The 25,242-nt window shown below is 41.0% G+C and overlaps 1 protein-coding gene across 1 annotated transcript in view; it reads right to left on the bottom strand.

Annotated features, from left to right (window-relative positions):
• Klp61F (Kinesin-like protein at 61F) overlaps positions 1–25,242 on the bottom strand; it is a 165,694-nt gene that overhangs the window by 75,813 nt on the left and 64,639 nt on the right. Inside the window, exons 10-12 of the mRNA XM_071678934.1 lie at positions 20,212–20,337; positions 15,582–15,721; positions 4,401–4,516 (exon numbers count right to left, since the gene is read on the bottom strand). Of these exons, the coding sequence (XP_071535035.1) occupies positions 4,401–4,516; positions 15,582–15,721; positions 20,212–20,337 (382 nt within the window). The remainder of the gene's footprint in view (positions 1–4,400; positions 4,517–15,581; positions 15,722–20,211; positions 20,338–25,242) is intronic.

The raw sequence follows: 25,242 nt of genomic DNA, 5'->3' as shown, positions 1-25,242 counted from the left end.
CAATTCACTCTATTCCTTGCACACCTTTCACCCTCCTGGATGTTCAGGCCCCGATCACTCAAAATCTTTTTCACTCCATCTTTCCACCTCTGAGCCTTCAAGGAGGATGAACACTCCCTGTGTGACTCCTTCTTCTGTTTCCCCTTTTAGAAAGAATGAAGAATGTATGTGAGAAATACTTAGAAAAGGAAATAGATTTGTATGTAGCACTTATGGATCTAGAGAAGGCTTATGATAGAGTTGATAGAGATGCTCTGTGGAAGGTATTAAGAATATATGATGTGGAGGCAAGTTTTTAGAAGCAGTGAAAAGTTTTTATCGAGGATGTAAGGCATGAGTACATGTAGGAAGAGAGGAAAGTGACTGGTTCTCAGTGAATGTTGGTTTGCGGCAGGGGTGTGTGATGTCTCCATGATTGTTTAATTTGTTTACGGATGGGGTTGTTAGGGAGGTGAATGCAAGACTTTTAGAAAGAGGGGCAAGAATACAGTCTGTTGTGGATGAGAGAGCTTGGGAGGTGAGTCAGTTGTTGTTCACTGATGATACAATGCTGGTGGCTGATTCATGTGAGAAACTGCAGAAGCTGGTGACTGAGTTTGGTAAAGTGTTTGAAAGAAGAAAGCTGAGAGTAAAGTGTGTGAAAGAAGAAAGCTGATAGTAAATGTGAATAAGAGCAAGGTTATTAGGTACAGTAGGGTTGAGGATCAAGTCAACTGGGAGGTAAGTTTGAATGGAGAAAAACTGGAGGAAGTGAAGTGTTTCAGATATCTGGGAGTGGATTTGGCAGCAGTTGGAACCATGGAAGCGGAAGTGAATCATAGGGTGGGGGAGGGGGCGAAAGTTCTGAGAGCGTTGAAGAATGTGTGGAAGTCGAGAACATTATCTCGGAAAGCAAAAATGGGTATGTTTGAAGGAATAGTGGTTCCAACAATGTTATAAGGTTGCGAGGCATGAACTATAGATAGAGTTGTGCGGAGGAGGGTGGATGTGCTGGAAATGAGATGTTTGAGGACAATATGTGGTGTGAGGGAGTTTGATCGAGTAAGTAATAAAAGGGTAAGAGAGATGTGTGGCGATAAAAAGAGTGTGGTTGAGAGAGCAGAAGAGGGTGTCTTGAAATGGTTTGGTCACATGGAGAGAATGAGTAAGGAGAGATTAACCAAGATCATTTATGTGTCATAGGTGGAGGGAACGAGGAGAAGTGGGAGACCAAACTAGAGGTGGAAAGATGGAGTGAAAAAGATTTTGAGTGATTGGGGCCTGAACATGCAGGAGGGTGAAAGGCATGCAAGGAATAGAGTAAATTGGAACGATGTGGTACACTGGGGTCGACGTGCTGTCAATGGATTGAACCAGGGTGAGTGAAGCGTCTGGGGTAAACCACGGAAAGTCTTGTGGGGCCTGGATGTGGAAAGGAAGCTGTGGTTTCAGTGCATTATACATGACAGCTAGCCCTACCTCGCGCACATGCGGGGGGAGGGGGTTGTTATTTCATGTGTGGCGGGGTGGCGATGGAAATAAATAAAGGCAGACAGTATGAATTATGTACATGGGTATATATGTATATGTCTGTGTGTGTATATATATGTATACGTTGAGATGTATAGGTATGTATATTTGTGGGTGTGGACGTGTATGTATATACATGTGTATGTGGGTGGACTGGGCCATTCTTTCGTCTGTTTCCTTGCACTACCTCGCTAACATGGGAGACATTGATAAAGCAAAATAAAATATAAAAAATAAATAACCTTATCAATAAAGATGTCAGCAAGCACTTTCACAGTATAAGTCATGGATGAACAGAATAAACTGAATTCAGTAATAGTAAATGAAAACAGCATAGAAAAGTTTAAAAAGCTGCATAATAGGTTAAAGAGATAACCCATGAGTGTAAAATTCCCTCCCCTCCCCATATGATATAAATCGGTAACTACAAGTTTCATAGCAGAAATCAAAAGAAGAATGTTAAGGAGTTCCTTAAAGGTGGATCTGTTAAGCCATCAAGACTGCGTAAGAGGATACTAAATAGGCAATAAGTCACAAAGGATGTGAGGATATGCCCTACAGTAACAAGGTATGTGGATACATAGGAGCACAGGATAAAACTAAATGCAAAGAGATCAGATATGTTTAAAGGACAATAATATAAAAGAAAGTTTATGAGATGGAGCTCTATATATGCAGAATTCCCTCTGTATTGCACAAATATGTAATTACATGGATTTGTATGTAGCATTTATGGATCTGGAGAAGGTATATGATAGAGTTGATAGATATGCTCTGTGGAAGGTATTAGAATATATGGTGTGGGAGGCAAGTTGTTAGAAGCAGTGAAAAGTTTTTATCAAGGATGTAAGGCATGTGTATGTGTAGGAAGAGAGGAAAGTGATTGGTTCTCAGTGAGTCTTGGTTTGTGGCAGGGGTGCGTGATGTCTCCATGGTTGTTTAATTTGTTTATGGATGGGGTTGTTAGGGAGGTGAATGCAAGAGTTTTGGAAAGAGGGGCAAGTATGCAGTCTGTTGTGGATGAGAGAGCTTGGGAAGCGAGTCAGTTGTTGTTCACTGATGATACAGTGCTGATGGCTGATTCGAGAAGAAACTGCAGGAGCTGGTGACTGAGTTTGGTAAAGTGTGTAAAAGAAGAAAGCTGAGAGTAAATGTGAATAAGAGCAAGGTTATTAGGTACAGTAAGGTTGAGGGACAAGTCAACTGGGAGGTAAGTTTGAATGGAGAAAAACTGGAGGAAGTGATGTGTTTTAGATATCTGGGAGTGGATTTGGCAGTGGATGGAACCATGGAAGCGGAAGTGAATCATAGGGTGGGGGAGGGGGCGAAAGTTCTGGGAGCGTTGAAAGATGTGTGGAACTCAAGAACAATATCTTGGAAAGCAAAAATGGGTATGTTTGAAGGAATAGCAGTTCCAACAAAGTTATATGGTTGCGAGGCATGGGCTATAGATAGAGTTGTGCGGAGGAGGGTGGATGTGCTGGAAATGAGATGCTTGAGGACAATATGTGGTGTGAGGTGGTTTGATCGAGTAAGTACTGAAAGGGTAAGAGACATGTGTGGTAATAAAAAGAGTGTGGTTGAGAGAGCACAAGAGTGTGTTTTGAAATGGTTTGGTCACATGGAGAGAATGAGTGAGGAAAGATTGACAAAGAGGATATATGTGTCAGAGGTGGAGGGAACGAGGAGAAGTGGAAGACCAAACTGGAGGTGGAAAGATGGAGTGAAAAAGATTTTGAGTGATCGGGGCCTGAACATGCAAGAGGGTGAAAGGCATGAAAGGAATAGAGTGAATAGGAACGATGTGGTATACCAGGGTTGATGTGCTGTCAATGGATTGAACCAGGGCATGTGAAGCGTCTGGGGTAAACAATGGAAAGTTTTGTGGGGCCTGGATGTGGAAAGGGAGCTGTGGTTTCGGTGCATTATACATGACAGCTAGAGATTGAGTGTGAAAGAATGTGGCCTTTGTTGTCTTTTCCTAGCGCTACCTCACGCACATGCGGGGGAGGGGTTTTCATTTCATGTGTGGCGGGTGGGGATGGGAATGAATAAGGGCAGACAGTATGAATTATGTACTTGTGTATATATGTATATGTCTGTGTGTGTATATATATGTATACGTTGAGATGTATAGGTATGTATATGTGCGTGTGCGGACGTGTATGTGGGTGGGTTGGGCCATTCTTTCGTCTATTTCCTTGCGCTACCTCGCTAACGAGTATACTGAAGTATACTGAAAAACAAAAATAAATAATAAATCTATCTACCTTCTTTCTTTCTTTCATACTATTCGCCATTTCCCGCCTCTGCGAGGTAGTGTTAAGAACAGAGGATTGGGCCTCTGAGGGAATATCCTCACCCGGCCCCCTTCTCTGTTCCTTCCTTGGGGAGAGAAAAAAAAAAAAAAAAACTATCTATCTATCTATATTTCTGATGCCTGTTCCATTTGGGAACTCCCTTGACAGCGTGTTCACAACAAGTCTCCATAACTAGTGAACTAAAGTGCCACTTCTTAGCCTTTAACTTCTCACTCTTAACTGGCCACTGGCAGAGGGCAACTCTAATGCAGTGTTATGTGCCCTTGCTTATGTCAGATACACATCTATCAACCAACTCCAAAGAGGAGGAGGAACATAAAGACTGACTGTAAAACAGCTGTTCTGTTTACTTCAGCTTCTTTTACATAACTTAATATGTTAGTGAAATGAGAAACTATTAGCCTTAATCCACTGAATATAAATGGAAGTGGAATCTAAATAACAATATTTGAGCTGAAAATATATCATATTACAAATCATCATGCAATACCAATGAAGCTGAGATGAATGAGTCATATATTTCAATGAAGTCAGTGGCAATACTGCATCAGAACCAAATACAATACTTACAGTATTCTTGTAAACAGATAGGAAAGTATTGATGAGGTTGCCTTGATTCTGTCCAAGAAGTGTTAACTGGTCACTTATATCTGACACCTCTTTTTTGCACTGCTTCACACAATCACCTAGTTAAAAAAGAAATTGACCATAAACAGGCTTAATGAGCCTCAAAATCATCATGTACCCCATTTCCATTATTCATAACACCTAAATATAAAGACTTCTACACATTGGATGGCATCTTTCACTAACAGCTTTCAGAATAACAATTAGATGAAAAGGGATTATCTTCTTTACATTTCTCTATCTTCCTTACCTTCAATTTTCCTATTATCATCCATCTCAATTTTGATCCTTTGTATATACCTTGCTAGATTAAGCCTCATCCATTTAATATGAGCAAAAAACAAGAGAACAAATAGGAACACGGGAGAATTGGGCAAAAGGGAAAGTGGTAACAGGTAGTGATGAAGTGAGAAGGAGATGGAGTGAGAATTCTCAAGGACTGTTGAATGTGTTTGATGAGAGGGTGGCAGATGTAGGGTGCTTGGGTCAGGGTAGTATGCAAAGTACAAGTCATGGAAAGTGGTTTCTTGAAGACTGAAGAGTAGGTGAAAGCCTTCTATAAGAGGAAATGAGGCTAGGCAGCTGGAGTCGATGGAGATGCTGTTGAATTTATGACAGGTGACTTCGTTGTTAATTGGCTAGTGAGGATTTTCAGTTTTTTTCTTTTAGAAATGCTCCAGCCATGGACAAAACTCCACATTAAGGCAGACCTTAACTGAACTATGGAGAGCATTATAAAAGAGAACAAGAAGAGACAATGAAAAGTGTTTACAAATTTTGAAGGTGAAAAACTTGTCTTTAAAAATGTGCCAGGTTATAGCTTGCTGAGTATTGCATGGCCTAACTAGTGGTGAGGGAAATACAAGGAGCCAGTTCTCAGGAGCAAAAACCATAGTAATACCTAAAATAGAAGGAAAGTGAACCAACATTTTGGCATAGGGTCAAGTTTTGAAGTTAGCCTTGGAAAGTTTATAAGTCCAACTGCTTTCATTTCAACTCTCTCAAGTAAGGATGCAGAGCTACAACAACCACCCCTGATGTGAGAGCAGTACTCCATACAAGGTGTCATGAGTGTAACTGATAAGTTGAATGGGAGGGTAGTGAATGAGAAAGTGAATGCATGTACAGAGATTTAGACTGGTGAGGAACAGTGTGGTTTAGGATCTGGAGAAAGCATATGACTGGGTTGATAGAGATGCTCTGTGGAATGTCTTAAGAATATATAGTGTGGAGGGAAAGCTGCCAGAGGCAATGACAAGCTTCTATCAAGGGTGTGTATGAGTAGGAGAGCAGAGTGAATGGTTCCAAGTGAAAGCTGGTCTGCAGCAGGGGTGTGTGGTGTCACCGTGGACAGAGTGGTGAGGGAGGTAATTGCAAGAGTTGTTTCCATTCTGAAAACACTTTAACTGTCTCTCCTGAAGACATAGCAACTCTCTTTGGTTACTGTTTTTCCTCTAACTCTAACACTACTTTGGATGACTTTAGCATCCCTTCACACCCTGATGCTCCTCTTACTATTCCTTAGTCCCTTCCCATAATCTCTTTTTGAAATGTCCAAAAAGTGCTTCTTTCTCTCACTCTCTCTCTCTAGACACAGGCAAGGCTAATGGTGCTGATGGCATCGATCCCCTCGTACTGAAAGAGTGTGCCTCTGAACTTGCACCTGTGCTTGTTCATCTGATACATTTTTGTTTAAAAACCAAAATTTTTCCTTCCCCTTGGAAGCATGTTGGCACATCCCATCCCTAAGGGTGGTTGTTCTAATCCCTTTAACTATTGTCCTTTTGCTTTGAAATCTACCATTTCCAAGGTCTTTGAATCCCATTTCCTCAGACATCTTGAATTTCAGTCTTCTCTCTGATAAGGATAACTTCCACAAGGCAAGATTCACTACTGATATTCTTTTCTCTGTTACTACAGTCCGGTCATCATCCCTTGTTTACTTAGCTCCATTCTATTTTTCCAGAGTAGTAGTTGAAGTTTCCTGACAAACATCTTTTATTACATTTTCTCTACTTGTGTCCATTTCATTGCTATAGTTAATACACACTTCAATCATATTATGGTCAAAGATGCTTGTTTTTGTGACCTCTATGTCTGTAATTTAAAACCATGTCACTTGTAAAAACTAGATCAACTGTGTTATCATTTCTTGTTGATATGCTAAAATTCAAGTTTGGTTACTGGTTTCATATACATTACTTAACCTGTTTAATTGCTCTTTCACCAGCAACAGCACTGTTCTCTATTTTGCCCCGATAATCATATTTGTATTACAATTCATACTTTCCCACTGATCAGAATTATAACATTTTTTTTTTTTTTTTTGCTGCTGTCTCCCGCGTTTGTGAGGTAGCGCAAGGAAACAGACGAAAGAAATGGCCCAACCCACCCCCATACACATGTATATACATACACGTCCCTACACGCAAATATACATACCCATACATCTCAATGGACACATATATATATACACACACAGACATATACATATATACAAATGCACACAATTCACACTGTCTGCCTTTATTCATTCCCATCGCCACCTCGCCGCACATGGAATAACATCCCCCTCCCCCATCATGTGTGTGAGGTAGCGCTAGGAAAAGACAACAAAGGCCCCATTCATTCACACTCAGTCTCTAGCTGTCATGCAATAATGCCCAAAACCACAGCTCCCTTTCCACATCCAGGCCCCACACAACTTTCCATGGTTTACCCCAGACGCTTCACATGCCCTGATTCAATCCATTGACATCACGTCAACCCTGGTATACCAAATCGTTCCAATTCACTCTATTCCTTGCCCGCCTTTCACCCTCCTGCATGTTCAGGCCCCGATCACTCAAAATCTTTTTCACTCCATCTTTCCACCTCCAATTTGGTCTCCCACTTCTCCTCGTTCCCTCCACCTCCGACACATATATCCTCTTGGTCAATCATTCCTCACTCATTCTCTCCATGTGCCAAAACCATTTCAAAACACCCTCTTCTGCTCTCTCAACCACACTCTTTTTATTTCCACACATCTCTCTTACCCTTACATTACTTACTCGATCAAACCACCTCACACCACATATTGTCCTCAAACATCTCATTTCCAGCACATCCACCCTCCTGCGCACAACTCTATCCATAGCCCATGCCTCGCAACCATACAACATTGTTGGAACCACTTTTCCTTCAAACATACCCATTTTTGCTTTCCGAGATAATGTTCTCGACTTCCACACATTCTTCAAGGCTCCCAGGATTTTCGTCCCCTCCCACACCCTATGATTCACTTTCGCTTCCATGGTTCCATCCGCTGCCAGATCCACTCCCAGATATCTAAAACACTTCACTTCCTCCAGTTTTCTCATTTCAAACTTACCTCCCAATTGACTTGACCCTCAACCCTACTGTACCTAATAACCTTGCTCTTATTCACATTTACTCTTAACTTTCTTCTTTCACACACTTTACCAAACTCAGTCACCAGCTTCTGCAGTTTCTCACATGAATCAGCCACCAGCGTTGTATCATCAGCGAACAACAACTGACTCACTTCCCAAGCTCTCTCATCCACAACAGACTGCATACTTGCCCCTCTTTCCAAAACTCTTGCATTCACCTCCCTAACAACCCCATCCATAAACAAATTAAACAACCATGAGACATCACACACCCCTGCCACAAACCTACATTCACTGAGAACCAATCACTTTCCTCTCTTCCTACACGTACACATGCCTTACATCCTCGATAAAACTTTTCACTGCTTCTAACAACTTGCCTCCCACACCATATATTCTTAGTACCTTGCACAGAGCATCTCTATCAACTCTATCATATGCCTTCTCCAGATCCACAAATGCTACATACAAATCCATTTGCTTTTCTAAGTATTTCTCACATACATTCTTCAAAGCAAACACCTGATCCACACATCCTCTACCACTTCTGAAACCACACTGCTCTTCCCCAATCTGAGGCTCTGTACATGCCTTCACCCTCTCAATCAATACCCTCCCATATAATTTACCAGGAATACTCAACAAACTTATACCTCTGTAATTTGAGCACTCACTCTTATCCCCTTTGCCTTTATACAATGGCACTATGCACGCATTCCGCCAATCCTCAGGCACCTCACCATGAATCATACATACATTAAATAACCTTACCAACCAGTCAAAAATACAGTCACCTCCTTTTTTAATAAATTCCACTGCAATACCATCCAAACCCGCTGCCTTGCTGGCTTTCATCTTCCGAAAAGCTTTTACTACCTCTTCTCTGTTTACCAAATCATTTTCCCTAACCCTCTCACTTTGCACACCACCTCGACCAAAACACCCTATATCTGCCACTCTATCATCAAACACATTCAACAAACCTTCAAAATACTCACTCCATCTCCTTCTCACATCACCACTACTTGTTATCACTTCCCCATTTGCGCCCTTCACTGAACTTCCCATTTGCTCCCTTGTCTTACGCACTTGATTTACCTCCTTCCAGAACATCTTTTTTATATTTTTATTATACTTTGTCGCTGTCTCCCGCGTTTGCGAGGTAGCGCAAGGAAACAGACGAAAGAAATGGGCCCCCCCATACACATGTATATACATACGTCCACACACGCAAATATACATACCTAAAATTTAATGATACTCTCTCACCCCAACTCTCATTTGCCCTCTTTTTCACCTCTTGCACCTTTCTCTTGCCCTCCTGTCTTTTTCTGAAATATCGTAACAAAATTTTTGTCAATTCTGGCTTGTTAATGACCATTAGTATTTCTTCAACTTTTGTTGGTGGCCTACTAAACTCATCCATTTTACTTCAGGGTGGTCTGTTACTACATTAAGTGTTTTTATTGCTAATATGCATACTGATAATGTTTCAGTCTTCTTGTGATACAGTTCCAGTACAAAGGCAAAGGGGATAAGAGTGAGTGCTCAAATTACAGAGGTACAAGTTTGTTGAGTATTCCTGGTAAATTATATGGGAGGATATTGATTGAGAGGGTGAAGGCATGTACAGAGCATCAGATTGGGGAAGAGCAGTGTGGTTTCAGAAGTGGTAGAGGATGTGTGGATCAGGTGTTTGCTTTGAAGAATGTATGTGAGAAATACTTAGAAAAGCAAATGGATTTGTATGTAGCATTTATGGATCTGGAGAAGGCATATGATAGAGTTGATAGAGATGCTCTGTGCAAGGTATTAAAAATATATGGTGTGGGAGGAAAGTTGTTAGAAGCAGTGAAAAGTTTTTATCGAGGATGTAAGGCATGTGTACGTGTAGGAAGAGAGGAAAGTGATTGGTTCTCAGTGAATGTAGGTTTGCGGCAGGGGTGTGTGATGTCTCCATGGTTGTTTAATTTGTTTATGGATGGGGTTGTTAGGGAGGTGAATGCAAGAGTTTTGGAAAGAGGGGCAAGTATGAAGTCTGTTGGGGATGAGAGAGCTTGGGAAGTGAGTCAGTTGTTGTTCGCTGATGATACAGCACTGGTGGCTGATTCATGTGAGAAACTGCAGAAGCTGGTGACTGAGTTTGGTAAAGTGTGTGAAAGAAGAAAGTTAAGAGTAAATGTGAATAAGAGCAAGGTTATTAGGTACAGTAGGGTTGAGGGTCAAGTCAATTGGGAGGTGAGTTTGAATGCAGAAAAACTGGAGGAAGTGAAGTGTTTCAGATATCTGGGAGTGGATCTGGCAGCGGATGGAACCATGGAAGCGGAAGTGGATCATAGGGTGGGGGAGGGGGCAAAAATTCTGGGAGCCTTGAAGAATGTGTGGAAGTCGAGAACATTATCTCGGAAAGCAAAAACGGGTATGTTTGAAGGAATAGTGGTTCCAACAATGTTGTATGGTTGCGAGGCGTGGGCTATGGATAGAGTTGTGCGCAGGAGGATAGATGTGCTGGAAATGAGATGTTTGAGGACAATGTGTGGTGTGAGGTGGTTTGATCGAGTAAGTAACATAAGGGTAAGAGAGATGTGTGGAAATAAAAAGAGCGTGGTTGAGAGAGCAGAAGAGGGTGTTTTGAAATGGTTCGGGCACATGGAGAGAATGAGTGAGGAAAGATTGACCAAGAGAATATATGTGTCGGAGGTGGAGGGAACGAGGAGAAGAGGGAGACCAAATTGGAGGTGGAAAGATGGAGTGAAAAAGATTTTGTGTGATCAGGGCCTGAACATGCAGGAGGGTGAAAGGAGGGCAAGGAATAGAGTGAATTGGAGCGATGTGGTATACCGGGGTTGACGTGCTGTCAGTGGATTGAATCAAGGCATGTGAAGCGACTGGGGTAAACCATGGAAAGCTGTGTAGGTATGTGTATTTGCGTGTGTGGACGTATGTATATACATGTGTATGGGGGTGGGTTGGGCCATTTCTTTCGTCTGTTTCCTTGCGCTACCTTGCAAACGCGGGAGACAGCGGCAAAAAAAAAAAAAAAAAAAAAAAAAAAAAAAAAAAAAAAAAAAATTTGTTTCTCACTACCACATTGCATACTTTCTCCTCTATCAACTCTATAAGGGCAGGAACATTAGGAGAGACTAATGCAAGAGTGAATGTAATGTACTCATATGCTGATAAATTGAATTAAATTAAATCAAATTAAATTGAATTAAATGAAACGGTAAAGAACTATAATTCAAGAATTATATAAAGCAAAATGCATCTAATACTATTGGAGCCATAGACACAAAACTTACTAAAGAGATAACATCTCACATCTTACACAGAGGGATAAATGACAGGAGGGAAAGAAAAGGCAAAGGAAGGGGAGGAATGGTCCTCTTAATAAAAGATGGTCTTAAGTTTCAATAAACAGTGGATGATGATTCATTCAGACAATACATAATGGGAAGAATAAATGTAGGAAAGAAATGTATTGTGCTGTTCTTTATCTATCAATCAATTTATCTACTTGTCTGATGCCAGTTCCCTCCAGAAATTCCCATTACGGGGGTGGCCAAAGGAAAAGTCTCCATTTATCCCTGTCCTTACATGCTTCCCTTTCATACACCATTTACACATTCTTTCTTCATTTCTCTACCCCCAGTGCTGTTAATACTATATAATCTTCCAGAGAACTGCAACACTCTCAAACAAATATATATAATATCAAAGAAGGAACAATGAGGATGGTACATTAAGCAGTAAAACACTCACTTCTTGGAGATGGTAAATCACTTATTTCTTTAATTTAGACAAAAACATGAAATTTGGATTCTCATGCTGAAAAGGACTCATGGAGAAACAAGTCTTTGAAGCATAAACAAGAAAATTTCATATACCATGTTAATGAGCTCACGAGGATAAGAGAAACTGATGCATCATTGTTACTAGGTCTTATCTTCACATATACTTACGTGGATATTCTTTACTTTCATAACTGTTCGCCATTTCCCACATTAGCAAAGCAACACTTGGAACAAAGAATGCCTCACTCATTCACATCCATATTCTAATTGTCATGTGTACTGCACCATAACCACAGCTCCCTATCCACAGCCAGGCCCCAAAGACCATTTCGTGGTTTTCCCAAGTTGCTTCAGTCAACTGACAGCATGTCTTCCCCTGTATACCACATCATCTCAATGAACTCCATCCCTTGCATGCCTTTCATACTTCTGCATTTTCAGGCCTCAAGCAGTCACTTATCTTTTTCTCTCCATTCTTCCATCTCCAATTTGTTCAGTCCCTTCTACCAGTCCCCTCCAATTCTGACACACATCCTCTCTGCTGACTTTCATTCATTCTCTCCAGATGTCCAATCCATTCCAGGACACTCTCTTCAGCTCTCTCAAACATATTTACTTATTACCATACCACCATCTTATCCTATTGTTACTTACTTGATAAACCCTCCTCACATGTATGTTGTCCTCGAACATTTAACTTCCAACACACCCACACTCTTCCATACATTCTCATCTGTAACCTGTCTCATCAATACAGCAATGTTGGGACTATTACACTTTCAAACATTCCCATTTCTACTCTCCCAAATTGTGACCCCTCATCAAATAAGTTACTCAGTGTTGCCAGAACCTTCGCCTCCTCACCCACCTTATGACTCAACTCCACTTCCATTGTTCCATTCACTGCCATGTCCACTCCCAGGTATCAAAAACACTTTACTTACTCCAGTTTCTCCATTCAAACTTAAACCTAAACCAACCTGTCTCTTTGCACTGCTAAACCTCATAACCTTGCTTTTATTCATATTTACTCTCAACATTCTCCTTTCACATACTCAGACACAAACTTTCCAGTTTCTTACTCAAATCTGCCACCAATGCCATCCCCAATGAGAAAGGAGACCCGAAATAGGCACAGAACTATAGACCAGTCTTACAAACAACTGAGGCATACAAGGTTCTGGAAATGATAAATAGAAAGTAAACTGATGAACTCTCAGAGCTCTAAAAGTGTGTAAGCTCAGTCTTAAGCAAAAAGGGAAGGCTGGTTGGATTGTTTCTGGACAGCTAAAAGGCATTTGACACTCTACTGCATAAGGGTTGGGGGTATGATTAAGAAGTTGGAACATGTGGCAGGAATAAGTGGCAAATTCCTTTGAGGAATAGATTTCCTCAGCAGAAGGGAACAAAGGATACAAGTAAGAGAAGCAATCTCCAAATGAGTCAAGATGATCAGCACAGTGACACAGAATTCTGTTCTGGGACTATTACTCTTTTGGATCTATGTAAGTGACTCATGTGGAGAGATGGTCTTATACCTGAATATGTCTGCAGATGATGCAAAAGGGGTTATGGAGGTAGTGAAAAGTGAGAGGATCACATCAACCTACAAGGTGACCTAAACAGACTTCCTAATTGGTTAGATACACTGCTGGTAATGAAGATGGGACAAAATATAAGAAGGCCTCAGTATGATTATCATCTAGCAGGATAAAACTTCAGGATTCTTTGTGTAAGAAGTACTTGGGAGTCCATTTCATTCCTGTCACAAAAGTACCACAATATGAGAATATTTAAGGACACAAACTGTCTCTAAACAAATATGAAACAGCAAGCTATTCATATCCTACACAAGGACAAAAGCACAATGTGCTTCTCACGTTTGATCACCACGAGAGAGAGAGAGAGAGAGAGAGAGAGAGAGAGAGAGAGAGAGAGAGAGAGAGAGAGAGATAGAGAGAGAGAGAGAGAGAGAGAGAGAGAGAGAGAGAGAGAGAGAGAGAGATACTAATCACAAGCTTTAAAAATGCCACCTTGAAAGAAAGACTGAGGGGTGACCTAATCACAGATCAATGATAAAGACAATGTGCAGTTCTTCTAGAGATGTAGGGAGAGAGTTATCAGAGTGCATAACATAAAACATGCAAGAACCTTGTTAACAAGAGATGTAAGGAAAGTACTTTCATACCATAAGAGTGGTGAATGAATGGAATGAGGTGACTAAGGAGGATTAATGCAGACAGCATACATCAATTTAAGAAGTTGTCTGATAGGAGAGAATGCTCAAGAACTGATACCTCATAAGTGTAAAACTCTCCTCCCCACATGCACAAATATACAGGTAATGACAAGTGTAGTTTCAAAAGTAGTAGAGGATGTGAAGATTAAGTGTTTGCTCTGAAGAATGTGTGTGAGAAATACTTAAAAAATATGGATTTGTATTTTTTTGAAGGCTCCAGTCACAGAAAAAAGTCCTTGATGTGAGACCTTAATTGAAATAGAGAGAGAATATTATGAAGGGATAGAAGCAGGTATCAAAAAAGGCTGACCCTTGAGTTGCTGATAGCCACACAATCATGTGATGTTGCAGCTTGCTGAGTATTGCATGGTTGAGCGAGTGGTGTAGGCACACAAGCAGCCAGCTCTCGGGAGCAAAAACCAAGGTAATGACTATAGGAGAGGGAAAGTGAGCCAACATTGTAGTATAGAGCATGAGGATCAAGTCTGGAAGTTAGCATGGGACAGTTTATAGGGCAGACTGCTTTTAACTAAACTCTGTCAAAAAGGGTGCAGGTCTAGAACCACATCAAAGCGAGAGCAAATGTGGATCTGGAAAAAGAATATGATAGAGCGGAGAGAGATACTATGTGGAAGGTATTAAGCATACATGGCATATGAGAAGAAAGCTGCTTGAAACAATGAGAAGTTTTCATCAAGGGTGTAAAGCATGTGCATGAGCAGAAAAAGATGAGTGAATGGTTCCAAGTGAATGTTGATCTGCAGCAGGGGTGAGTGATGTCACCATGGTTGTTTAACATGTTTATGGATGGGTGGGGAGGGAGGTAAATGCAAGAGTCTTGGAAAGAGAGACAAGTATGCAGTTTGCAGGAGATAAGAGGGCCTGGGAAGTAAGTCAATTATTTGCTGACGATATAGCACTAGTGGCACATCTGAGTGTGAAACTACATAAGTTGGTGACTGAGCTTGGAAAAGTGTTAGAAGAGGAAATTGAGAGTAAATGTGAATAAAAGCAAGACTGACAGGTTCAGCAGAGTGGGGGAGTTTAGTTGTGGTGTAAGTCTGTAAGGAGAAAAACTGGAGGATGGGGGAGTTTAGTTGTGGTGTAAGTCTGAAAGGAGAAAAACCGGAGGAAAAGAAGTACTTTTGATACCTGGGAGTGGACATGGCAGCAAATGGAACTAAGAAAGTGAAAGTGAGTCATAGGGTGGTTGAGGGGGCAAAGGTTCTGGGAACCTGAAGAATGTACTGAAAGAGATCGCTATCTGAAAAGGCAAAAATGGGTATGTTTGAAGGTACAGTAGTCCTAATATTATATAGATGCAAAACATAGGCTATACGATAGGGAGCAGAGGTTTAGGCACTTTAAACATGACAGCTATAGAATGGATGTGAGCAGTTGCGGCCTTTCTTTGTCAGTTCCTGGCTCTATCTTACTTACATGGGAAATGGCAATCAAGTATGAAAGAAAGAAAAAAACAGGTGGAATGTAAAATTACCTTTCCATACAGTACAATTAGGTAATTACAAACATAATTTCTCAAGCACATATTATGATCTAAATACAAATAACATGATGCTAACTAGACAGTGTTTCACTCCCTTACACTCCATGATAAAATCATAGCTATTCCATGCAGCTGACATGCTTCATATATATAAAAAATAAATCTTGTCAAATGCCTTTGATATCTCACCAAACTGGGAGGAGATAGTACGAACAGCATCACTTTGCTCAGTAACAGTCAACATCAAGTCAGCTTTCATGGCATCCATACTCGTTATGTAAGCCAGTTCGAACTCACGACTAACTTCCACATTTTTGTTTTCCACTTTCCTAGGAGAAAAAGATATTATATAAGTAAAAACAGCTAACCTTTATATCCTGTATTTCCTCTTTGTATCAATAGTAAGAAATCCTAATATTTTCATTTTCTTATAACAAATACAGCATTCTATAACTAAAAAATTTCTCATGTTATACAACTCATATTATCCCAATATCATAATCTCTGTCCAGTATTGAACATTCTTCTTACAAGAAACTTATTACACTTGTTACAATTGTTATTCATTATTCATTATACATATTCGCTGTTTCCTGCATAAGTGAGGTAGCACCAAGAAACAGACGAAGAATGGCCCATCCACTCAAATACACATTTATTTATTCATTTATCTAATTTACCTTGTCACTGTCTCCCGCATTAGCGAGGTAGCGCAAGGAAATAGTCAAAAGAATGGCCCAACCCAACCACATAAACATGTATATACATACACGTCCACACACAGCACATATACATACCTATACATCTCAACGTATACATATATATATACACACACAGACATATACATATATACACATGTACATAATTCATACTGTCTGCCCTTATTCATTTCCATCGCCACCTCACCACACTTGAAAAAACAACCCCTCCCCATGCATGTGTGTGAGGTAGCACTAGGAAAAGACAACAAAGGCCACATTCATTCACACTCAAGTCTCTAGCTGTCATGTAATAATGCACCGAAACCAAAGCTCCCTTTCCACATCCAAGCCCCACAGAACTTTCCATGGTTTACCCCAGACCCTTCGCATGCCCTGGTTCAATCCATTGACAGCACGTCAACCCCGGTATACCACATCGTTCCAATTCACTCTATTCCTTGCATGCCTTTCACCCTCCTGCATGTTCAGGCCCCGATCACTTAAAATCTTTTTCATTCCATCTTTCCACCTCCAATTTGGTCTCCCACTTCTCGTTCCATTCACCTACGACACATATATCCTCTTGGTCAATCTTTCCTCACTCATTCTCTCCATGTGACCAAACCATTCAAAAAAACCCTCTTCTGCTCTCTCAACCACACTCTTTTTATTACCAAACATCTCTCTTACCCTTTCATTACTTACTTGATCAAACCCCCTCACACCACATATTGTCCTCAAACATCTCATTTTCAGCATATCCACCTTCCTCCGCACAACTCTATCTATAGCTTATGCCTTGCGGCCATATAACATTGTTAGAACCACTATTCCTTCAAACATACCCATTTTTGCTTTTCGAGATAATGTTCTCGACTTCCACACATTCTTCAACGCTCCCAGAACTTTCACCCCCTCCCCCACCCTATGATTCACTTCTGCTTCCATGGTTCCAACTGCTGCTAAATCCACTCCCAGATATCTAAAACACTTCACTTCCTCCAGTTTTTCTCAAATACACATATATATATACATAAACACCCACATACGCATATATACATACATATATATATATCAACATATTCATATTTATTTATATTTATTTTGCCTCGTCGCTGTCTCCCGCGTTTGCGAGGTAGCGCAAGGAAACAGACGAAAGAAATGGCCCAACCCACCCCCATACACATGTATATACATACACATCCACACACGCAAATATACATACCCATACATCTCAATGTACACATATATATACACACAGACACATACATATAAACACATGCACACAATTCACACTGTCTGCCTTTATTCATTCCCATCACCACCTCGCCACACATGGAATAACATCCCCCTCCCCACTCGTGTGCGAGGTAGCGCTAGGAAAAGACAACAAAGGCCCCATTCATTTACACTCAGTCTCCAGCTGTCATGCAATATTCATATCTATTTATTTTTCATATTCATCATACTTTGTCACTGTCTCCCGCATTAGCGAGGTAGTGCAAGAAAACAGACAAAAGAATGGCCCAATCCACCAACATACGCATGTATATACATAGACACCCACACATGCACATATACATACCCATACATTTCAACGTATAAATACATATACATACACATACTTCCTGCCTTCATCCATTCCTGTTGCCACCCTGCCACACCTGAAATAGCACCCCCATCCCCCACTGCGTGCGCGCGAGGTGGAACTAGAAACGACAACAAAGGCCACATCCGTTCACACTCAGTCTCTAGCTGTCATGTGTAATGCACCGAAATCACAGCTCTCTTTCCACATCCATGCCCCACAAAACTTTCCATGGTTTACCCCAGATGCTTCACATGCCCTGGTTCAATCCACTGACAGCATGTCAACCCAGGTATACCACATCATTCCAATGCACTCTATTCTTTCCAAACCTTTCACCCTCCTATATGTTCAGGCCCCAATTGCTCAAAATCTTTTTCACTCCATCCTTCCACCTCCAATATGGTCTTCCACTTCTTGTTCCCTTCACCTATGACATATATATCCTCTTTGACAATCTTTCCTCGCTCATTCTCTCCATTAACCAAATCATTTAAATACACCCTCTTCTGCTCTCTCAACCAAACTCTTTATTTCCACAATCTCTCTTACCCTTACATTACTTACCTGATCAAACCACCTCACACCACATACTGTCCTCAAACAATTCATTTCCCACACATCCACCCTCCTGATATGTGTACAAAAGAGAGACCCTTTGATGTGAAAGTAGTGAGAAGGGCAGCCAGTGGGATGTCTGAACATTCATTGAGGATATGGTGAAGGTTTGCAAAGGTTTTAGGAAGACAAAATGATACTGGAGAACAAAGCGTAGTGAAAGTGAGTGAATTTGTAAAAGAAGCTTGATTGAAGAGATACCAACAGATACTGAGTGTAGAATGGCAAAAGAAGAAAGCAAATAAATTACAGTGAGTGGGTAAAGAATGATAGGTATTTAGTGAAGTAGTGCTGATGTGCAAAATAAGTGTGTAGCATGGGGAAGGGGAAGGTGGGCATGAGAAAAGCTAGTGAGCAGTGGGATGATGAAGTTACACTGCTAGTGAAACAGAAAAGAGAGATGTATGGGAGATATCTGCAGGGAAGGAGTGTAAGTGATTGGGAGATGTACAACATAAAATGGCAGGTCAAGAGAAAGGTGAAGGGGATAAAAAGGGGGGAAACGAAAGTTGGAGTAAGTATAAGGATATTTCAGGAATAAGAAAATGTTTTGGCAGGAAGTTAATAGTGAGATAAAGAAAAAAATTTACACAAGCAATTCTAGTTTGTCATCCCCGTGCTTACTACCATTTCTCCCCTGCCATGCTTTCACCTTCCACATACCACATACTTCTCACACAAGCCAATACTGCTTTCCTAAATACCTCCCATTCCTCATCCACTTCATTTTCTCTCACCTTTTGCCATTCAACACTTGATCTTTTTTTTTTCATTATTTCTTTACATAAGTCTCTACTACACACACATACTTCCATCACCCTCTTCTTACCCCATATCATTTCCTTTTTTCTGAAAACCTCTACAAATCTTCACCTTTCCCTCCACAGATAATGATTAGACATCCCACTAGCTGCCCTCTCAGCATATTCACATCCAGGAGTCTCTCTGTTGTACACCTATCAATTAGGACGTAATCAAGAAAAGCTCCCTTACCATTTTTCCTGCTCATCCAAGTATTTTTGTGTCTGTCCCTCTTACTAAACGTGGTATTCCCAATCACCAGTCACTTTTCAGCAACTCCACAGGCTGTTCACTCTTTCTATTCACCTTACTGAATACCCAGTGTCCCTTAATTATACCCTTAACTGCCATAATACTCACTTTCACACCTAAATCACCTATCACTAATACCCAGTCTCTTGCATCAAAACTGCTAACACACTCACTCAGCTACTCCCTAAACACTTATCTCTCTTCATTCCATGTTCTCATGACCAAATGCATAAGCACTACTAATCATTCATCTCGTAATCCACTTTCATTCCTACTCACATCAGTCTGTTGCTCACTTCTTTACACTTTTACGCACATTCACACAACTGCTCAGTGGCAGTGCTACTCTTCCTTAGCTCTTGCCCTCACACTAACCCATCTTTATCCCAAACCATTCTAGGTCCGTACCCTTGAGCTTTCTTTCATTCAGAGATAAAACATCCACATTATTTCCTAAAACATACTACCTATATCTCCTTTCCTCTCATCTTGTCTCATTCACAAACATTCAGACACCCCTTCCTCAGCCTTCAAGGAGGATGAGCACTCATTGCTTGGCTCGTGTTCCATTTTAGCCCCAATCCATAACACACATAGAATACATAGGTAAAATTCTTTTCACCCTATCATCAGAGATAAAAGTATATATAATAATCAGTTCACTTAATCTGTCATCCTTCCCCTCCCAGATATACCATTCTTGAAACACTGAAACTTCCCAACTTAATAGTGTCCTTATATGGCTAATGCTAGCCCTTCAAACCCAAACTTGAAACTCTATCAGTCAATCAATAAATACTTTTAAATTCAGTTTTTCAAAGTATTCATGAAATGGGAGAGATTCCAACGTTATGCATACTTTTTCCGGTCCAGCTTATCAAACAGTTTTGAGAGGTCCCCAGTCGTGGTCTCAGCTAAATCAACTAGAACTCTGCCTTGTGTCTTGAGCTTTTCTTCTGTCTTCTCATGTGCAGAGACAAGATATCTGAAAGAAAAAACAATTAACACAAGCCAGGGACAAGAAAGGTGGGCAACTGAAAGGATAGTGAGTGGGGGGATGAAAAAGGGATGAAAAAGTCAAGTTGCTAGTGAAAGGGAAAAGAGCAGTGTATGAGAAGTAATATAGGGCATGGTTGCGGAGAGGGGCTATGGTTTCAGTGCACTCCACATGACAGTTACACAATGGAGGTGAGCAAATGCAGCTTATTTTTCAAATACTTGTGGCACTATCTCCCTAGGCAGGAAATGGCAACCAAGTATGAAAAAAATCTAATTAGAGGGAGGTGTAAGTGAGAGAAAGATAAACAGGAAAAAGTGCAAATGACTGGGAGATGTATAAGAGGAAGCGGTTGGAGTGGAGTGTCAAGAGGAAGGTACAAGGGATGAAAATGAGCATAAGTAAACTTTAGGAAAATATGTTGTTGAAGGGTAATAACGTGAAGAAAAAAGAGAACCAAAGGGGAACATCAGTGAAGGGGGCAAAGGGGAAAGTAGTAACGGGGAGTGATGATTTGAGGAGATGGAATGAGGAATTTGAAGGACTGTTAACTGTTTGATGATGGGTCAGCAAATCTAGGGTGTTGAGTTGGGGTGGTATGTAAAGTGAGAGTCATGAAGCGTGGTTTGAAGAAGAAAAAGGTGGTGAAAGCCCTATGTACAATAAAATGTGGCAAGGTGGCTGGAATGGATGATATTGTAGTTGAATCTAATTAGAAAGGGGTGACTGTTCTGGTATTTGGTTAACTGGGATCTTCCACATATGTATGGATCATAGTAAGAAACCTGAGGATTAGCAGATATAGATGTGTTCAAACTACAAAGGTACAAATTTGTTGAGCATGCCTGGTTAACTGTATGGGAAAGTACCGTTTGAAAGGGGTGAAGGTATGTACAGAGCATCAGACTGAAGAGGAGCAGTGTGGTTTCAGAAGTGGTAGAGGATGTGCAGGTCAGGAGCCTGCTTTGAAGAATATATGTATGAAATACTTAGAAAAATAGATGGATTTGTATGTGGCTTTTATGGATCTAGAGAAAGCATATGATGGGTTGACAGTGATGCCTTGTGAAAGATCTTAAGAATATATGGTGTAGAAGGCAAGCTACTAGCAGCAGGAAGTCTTTATCAAGGGTGTAAGGCATGTGTAAGAGTAGGAAGGGGAAATTGAATGGTTCCAAGTGAAGGATGGTATCCATCAGGGGTGTATGATGTTACCATGGTTGTTCATTCTGTTTATGTAGAGGGAGATAAATACAAGAGTCTTGAAGAAAGGGGAATGAGAGAACCTGGGAAGTGAGCCAGTTGTTATTTGCTGATGATACAGCAATGGTGGCAAATTTAAGTGAGACACTGCAGAAGCTGGTGTCTGAGTTAAGAAGAATGTAAGAGAGGAGGAAGTTGAGAGTAAATGTAAATAAAAGCAATATTATTAGGTTCAGCAGGGTTGAGGGACAGGTTGGTTGGGGTGTGAGCTTGAATGGAAACAACTTGAAGGAAGTGAATCTATCTATCCTTATCTCTAATACCCATTCCCCTCAGGAACTCCCACAATAAAAGTCTCCATACTTGATGAATTCCAAAGATGTTTCGTAGACTTTAGGGCCTCACCCTTAACAGGGAAATGGCAGAAGAAAACTCTGGCACAGTGTTTTCAGAGGCTCTTACCTAATGTTCCTACCATTTGCTTCTACCTATGTGTCTACCTAATATTCCAACCGACTACTTCTACCTAAAACTCACACTTAAAGTTCCTACCTACTACTTTTACCTAATGCTCCTGTTTAAAGTTCCTACTTATTACTTCTATCTACTGCTCTTACCATTTTGCCAAGACAGGGCTACCATAGAGTGCTCAGTGCAGGAAAATCTAGAGTTACAAAGAATGAACAGTGTGAGTTACATGTTCACAAGTATTTTGTGTGACAGGGAGAGATTGTACATTTATGGGCAAAATGCCAACAGTCCTAGTGTGGGTAAAGCAGAAACAAAAGACAGCTACGTGGGTAAGAGCAGAGGAGTGCAACTTAACAACCACTTTAGGGCTGACTCACTAGGCAGCAATCATTATCCCAAGTGAAGTATTCTAGATATCTGAGTGGACAAGGCAGTGAATGGATCCATAGAAGCAGCAGTGAGTCACAGGGTCAATGATGTGACAAAGGTTCTGGAAGCACTGAAGAATGTGTGGAGAAAGGGCAAAAATGGGCATCTTTGATGGTATAGTATTCCTAACAATATTATATGGATGTGAGGCATGGGCTATAAATATGGATGTACAGAGGAGGGTGGACATGTTGGCAAAGAAATGTTTTGAGAACACACAATATGTGGTGCGAGGTGGATTTACTGAGTACGTAATGAAAGGGTAAGACAGAGGAGTAACTGACAAACAGAATATATGTCAGAAGTGGAGGGAACATGGAGAGCAGGGAGACCAAACTGGAGATGGTAGGATGAAATGAAAATGATTTCCAGTGACTGGGGCCTGAACAAGCAGGAGGGTGAAAGGCACGCATGGAATAGAGTGAATCGGAATAATGTCATTTACTAAGGTTGACATGCTGTCAATGGACTGAACCTGGGTATGTTAAGCATCCAGGGTATACCATGGAAACGTCTGTGGAGCCTGGTTGTGAATGAAATATGGGAGAAAAAAATTTATATAGATGAGTAGGAAAGAGAGTAAGATGATTATGTATCGAATGATACATGTGCAAAAGAGAGGCTCTTGGATGTGAATGTTCTGAGAGGGGCAAGCTGGTGGGATGTCTGATCATTAATTGGTGGAGGTGGAGGGTAAATGTTTGGATAAGCTTTTTCCTCAGGAAGGAAATGATATGGGTGGGAAGAGGACTTTGAAAGTGAATGAGTCTGCAAAAGAAACCTGTGAGAAGAAATACCAAAAGGGGTAAGTGTAGAATGGCAAAAGGTGAGAGTAAACAAAGATAGGCGAGTGGGTGAGGAACTAGAGGTGTTTAGGGGAGCATTGCTTAAACATGCGAGAGAAGTGTGTCACATGCAAAAGGTGGGAGATAGACAGATGAGAAAGGGTAGAAAGTGGTGGAAAGAAGTTACTTTACTAGTGAAAGAGAAACGGTGTATGGGCATTATCTGCAGAGGAGTGCAAGTTATCAGATGCACGAGAGAAAACAGCAAAGAAGTCAAGAGGAAGGTGCAGGGGCTGAAAAAGAGGGCAAAATAGAGTTGGGTTGAGTGAGTTTCACAAATTTCAGGGAAAATAAAAAAATGTTTTGGGAATTTATTTATTTATTTATTTATTAATCTTATATTTTACTTTGTCGCTGTCTCCCGCATTAGCAAGGTAGCGCAAGAAAACAGACGAAAGAATGGCCCAACCCAACAACATACACATGTATATACATACACGTCCACACACGCAAATATACATACCTATACATCTTAACGTATACATATATACACACACACACATACAGACATATACATATATACACATGTACATAATTCATACTGTCTGCCTTTATTCATTCCCATTGCCATCCCCCGACCACACATGAAATAACAACCCCCTCCCCCCGCATGTGCGAGAGGTAGCACTAGGAAAAGACAACAAAGGCCACTTTCGTTCACACTCAGTCTCTAGCTGTCATGTATAATGCACCGAAACCACAGCAACCTCTCCACATCCAGGCCCCACAGAACTTTCCATGGTTTACCCCAGACGCTTCACATGCCCTGGTTCAATCCATTGACAGCACATCGACCCCAGTATACCCCATCGTTCCAATTCACTCTATTCCTTGCACGCCTTTCACCCTCCTGCATGTTCAGGCCTTGATCACTCAAAATCTTTTTCACCACCATCTTTCCACCTCCAATTTGGTCTCCCACTTCTCCTCGTTCCCTTCAACTCTGACACATATATCCTCTTGGGTCTTTCCTCACTCATTCTCTCCACGTGACCAAACCATTTCAAAACACTCTTCTGCTCTCTCAACCACACTCTTTTTATTACCACACATCTCTCTTACCCTTTCATTACTTAATCAAACCACCTCACACCACATACTGTCCTCAAACATCTCATTTCCAGCACATCCACCCTCCTGCACACAACTCTATCTATAGCCCATGCCTCGCAACCATATAACATTGTTGGAACCACTATTCCTTCAAACATACCAATTCTTGCATTCTGAGATAATGTTCTCAATTTCCACACATTCTTTAAGGCTCCCAGAATTTTCACCCCCTCCCCCACCCTATGATTCACTTCCGCTTCCATGGTTCCATCCGCTGCCAAATCCACTCCCAGATATCTAAAACACTTTACTTCCTCCAGTTTTTCTCCATTCAAACTTACCCCCCAATTGACTTGTCTCTCAACCCTACTGTACCTAATAACCTTGCTCTTATTCACATATACTCTCAGCTTTCTTTTTTCACACACTTTACCAAACTCAGTCACCAGCTTCTGCAGTTTCTCACACGAATCAGCCACCAGCGCTGTATCATCAGCGAACAACAACTGACTCACTTCCCAAGCTCTCTCATCCGCAACAGACTGCATACTTGCCCCTCTTTCCGAAAGTCTTGCATTCACCTCCCTAACAACCCCATCCATAAACAAATTAAACAACCATGGAGACATCACACACCCCTGCCGCAAACCTACATTCACTGAGAACCAATCACTTTCCTCTCTTCCTACGCATACACATGCCTTACATCCTCGATAAAAACTTTTCACTGCTTCTAACAACTTGCCTCCCACACCATATATTCTTAATACCTTCCACAAAGCATCTCTATCAACTTTATCATATGCCTTCTCCAGATCCATAAATGCTACATACAAATCCATTTGCTTTTCTAAGTATTTCTCACATGCATTCTTCAAAGCAAACACCTGAT

This window comes from Panulirus ornatus, chromosome 29 (genome assembly GCF_036320965.1).
Source record: "Panulirus ornatus isolate Po-2019 chromosome 29, ASM3632096v1, whole genome shotgun sequence".
NCBI classification, from domain to species: Eukaryota; Metazoa; Arthropoda; class Malacostraca; order Decapoda; family Palinuridae; genus Panulirus; species Panulirus ornatus.
This window is presented reverse-complemented; position numbering and strand designations above follow the sequence as displayed.